Consider the following 2,500-nt stretch of genomic DNA (forward strand, 5'->3'; position numbering starts at 1 on the left):
TCCATCAGACACTACCACGAAAAAAACCCTCAGTACCTAAGAAATAAACACATTACAGCATGGAAAATGCTTTGTACAATTTTTATTCACTCGTTGTTTCGTATCAGAAAACTCAAACACTCATTCGCTGCGCTCACTTGTTCATTTTCTGATACTACTCAACTCGTGAATAAAAATCGTACGCGCGCATTTTCCATGAAGTAATCTCTATGTATCACAGTCTCCATCCATCACGGATAATAGCCCTCTGTAGGCTGTCCTATTTAACAGAGATTTGTCACGGATCCTTCAGGTATATGTCACCAACTGTACCGTCACGGGTTTTACCCATTATGACCGTCACGGATGTTCGACCATCATGGGTTTTACCAACCTCCGTATCGGGCCAAGCATTGCAATCGAAGTGAATGAATTGCCAACGGCGAAACCCATCTCTAAGATACACTAGTGTATTCCTCACAAGTTTTCAGTGTTTAAGGAGGCTTCCTACAATAAATTTAGCCTATACCATTAGACGGCCACAGTTCTTATATGCAAGCACCTACAGCTTTGAAACTTTAACCACGTACTAGAGGAAGTTTGAAGTTTGTAAAAGTGTACTTGATATGGCGTTCTAGGTTACCATGGCAACGAAACAGTGACGTCATGGTTTTTGATTAGCAGCAATTTCATGCTTTATTCGATCTAAACTTTTGAAATGATACGCAGGGTACTAATCCTGAGGTGTTTGTCTAAAGTTTCACGAAGTTTGAAGAAAATCAAAAAAGCCGATTTTAAGTTATTCAAGAGAGACGTTTTTACGCCTAAAATACTCAATTTGTCGTTACTCTTACAATAACTTTCAAAAGAAGCGCTGTTTTTAACATACAGAAGAATCGCTTGTCATGTAAATCTTTTAGAAGTATCAAGCTAGCTCTCCGTGAAATTCCATGATATAAACTGCTTTTGATGTCCGTTGACAAACTTCAACGGAAAGCATTATATTTTGCGGAATTTCGTCAAACTTCGTTCCCAGAACGTCTGGCGGTCTAGGTGAAAAACTGGTCGCTGAATTTTATTTAAAATCCTGTATTCTGTAAGGAAGCATATTTCCAAATAACTTGCCAAGCGCCGACAGAATTGAAGTTCGGTATATTCTTTGAATCTCCGCTCACGTTTCTACACTCTCTTTGTTTACACCACTCGAGCTGGCTCTTCCACATTCGAGCATGCAAAACTGGGTAACCCAAAACTGGTTCCACTAATGAGTCCCAAGTATCACTTTGGTCACGCTCGCGTGGTAACGCATCGTGTTGGAAAACAGAGAAAGAAGGGTGCTGATTTTGGCTCAAACGGAGCAAAAATCATGGAGCGTACGTAGAAAAGTTGTTTAAAATGCAGAATTTATTCAGGATATTGCACAATTGTTTTTATTTTATTTTCGATGTTTGTTTATGATAATACTAAACTGCTAAAGCAAATTATAATTTTTTTTTTTGGCCTTATATGACGTCTTTTCATTACTTTACTACTATAGTTCAACAGCCCTTTGCTTTCCCTTAACCTAACAAGGCCTATGAACTCCTTCTTCAAATGGCCTATGTCATTTATAATAAAGTTATTGCTTATCACTTTTCACTTGTTTAGCCTGAAAATTGTTGCGTTTGAAAGCCTCAGCCTTTCTCTTCTTGCTTTCTCCTTGGAAAACGATTTTTTTTCTTCCAACACGACGCGTTACCACGCAAGCGTGACCAAAGTGATACTTGGGACTCATTAGTGGAACCAGTTTTGCATGCTGGAAAGTGGAAGAGCCAGCTCGAGTGGTGTAAACGAAGAGAGTGTAGAAACGTGAGCGGAGATTCAAAGAATATACCGAACTTTGGAATTTTTTCTCAGTGTCTTAAAAAGCTTCAATTCTGTCGGCGCTTGGCAAGTTATTTGGAAATATGCTTAATTACAGAATACAGGATTTTAAAAATAATTCATCCACCAGTTTTTCAGCTAGACAGCCAGACGTTCTGGGAACGAGGTTTGACAAAATTCCGCAAAATATAATGCTTTCCGTTCAAGACGCCAGAAGTGTAAAACGCTGCGGAATCATTGTGCAGTCTCACTATTCATGATGTCGCCAAACAATAACAAATTGACATGTCCTTCAAGTAAACATTCACCTCAATAATACTCGACAGAACTACAAGGTTGAGGGATAATTAACATAACCCCGAAAGCATTTTCTAAACAAGTACTTATTTACCTGGCTGGGATGTTCCCCTTTTCCCCCGAATACAACAAATTATGTTCTAATTGTGTCAAGAAATTTACAATAATGTAATTAATGCATTCTAATAGACATAGGTTACATCAGAATTTTTCATTAATGGCATAGCCTCCTCCACATTGGTTTCCAGTTTTCTGTATCCACGCCTACGACTACCACTGTCATTTCTCCCCTCTGTGATGATTGCAACGATCTGTGGAAACAGGCAAAACGAACAAGTCAGCACAACAATTTTGTCCCGCT

The 2,500-nt window shown here is 38.8% G+C and overlaps 1 protein-coding gene across 1 annotated transcript in view; it reads right to left on the minus strand.

The window, feature by feature from the left end:
- Window positions 1-1,181: 1,181 nt before the first annotated feature.
- The window catches only part of LOC138007434 (uncharacterized), a 20,242-nt gene continuing 18,923 nt past the window's right edge, over window positions 1,182-2,500 (minus strand). Inside the window, exon 7 of the mRNA XM_068854331.1 lies at window positions 1,182-2,450. Within this exon, the coding sequence (XP_068710432.1) occupies window positions 2,322-2,450 (129 nt within the window). The 3' untranslated portion in view covers window positions 1,182-2,321. The remainder of the gene's footprint in view (window positions 2,451-2,500) is intronic.

This window comes from Montipora foliosa, chromosome 6, assembly GCF_036669935.1.
Source record: "Montipora foliosa isolate CH-2021 chromosome 6, ASM3666993v2, whole genome shotgun sequence".
Lineage (NCBI taxonomy): Eukaryota > Metazoa > Cnidaria > Anthozoa > Scleractinia > Acroporidae > Montipora > Montipora foliosa.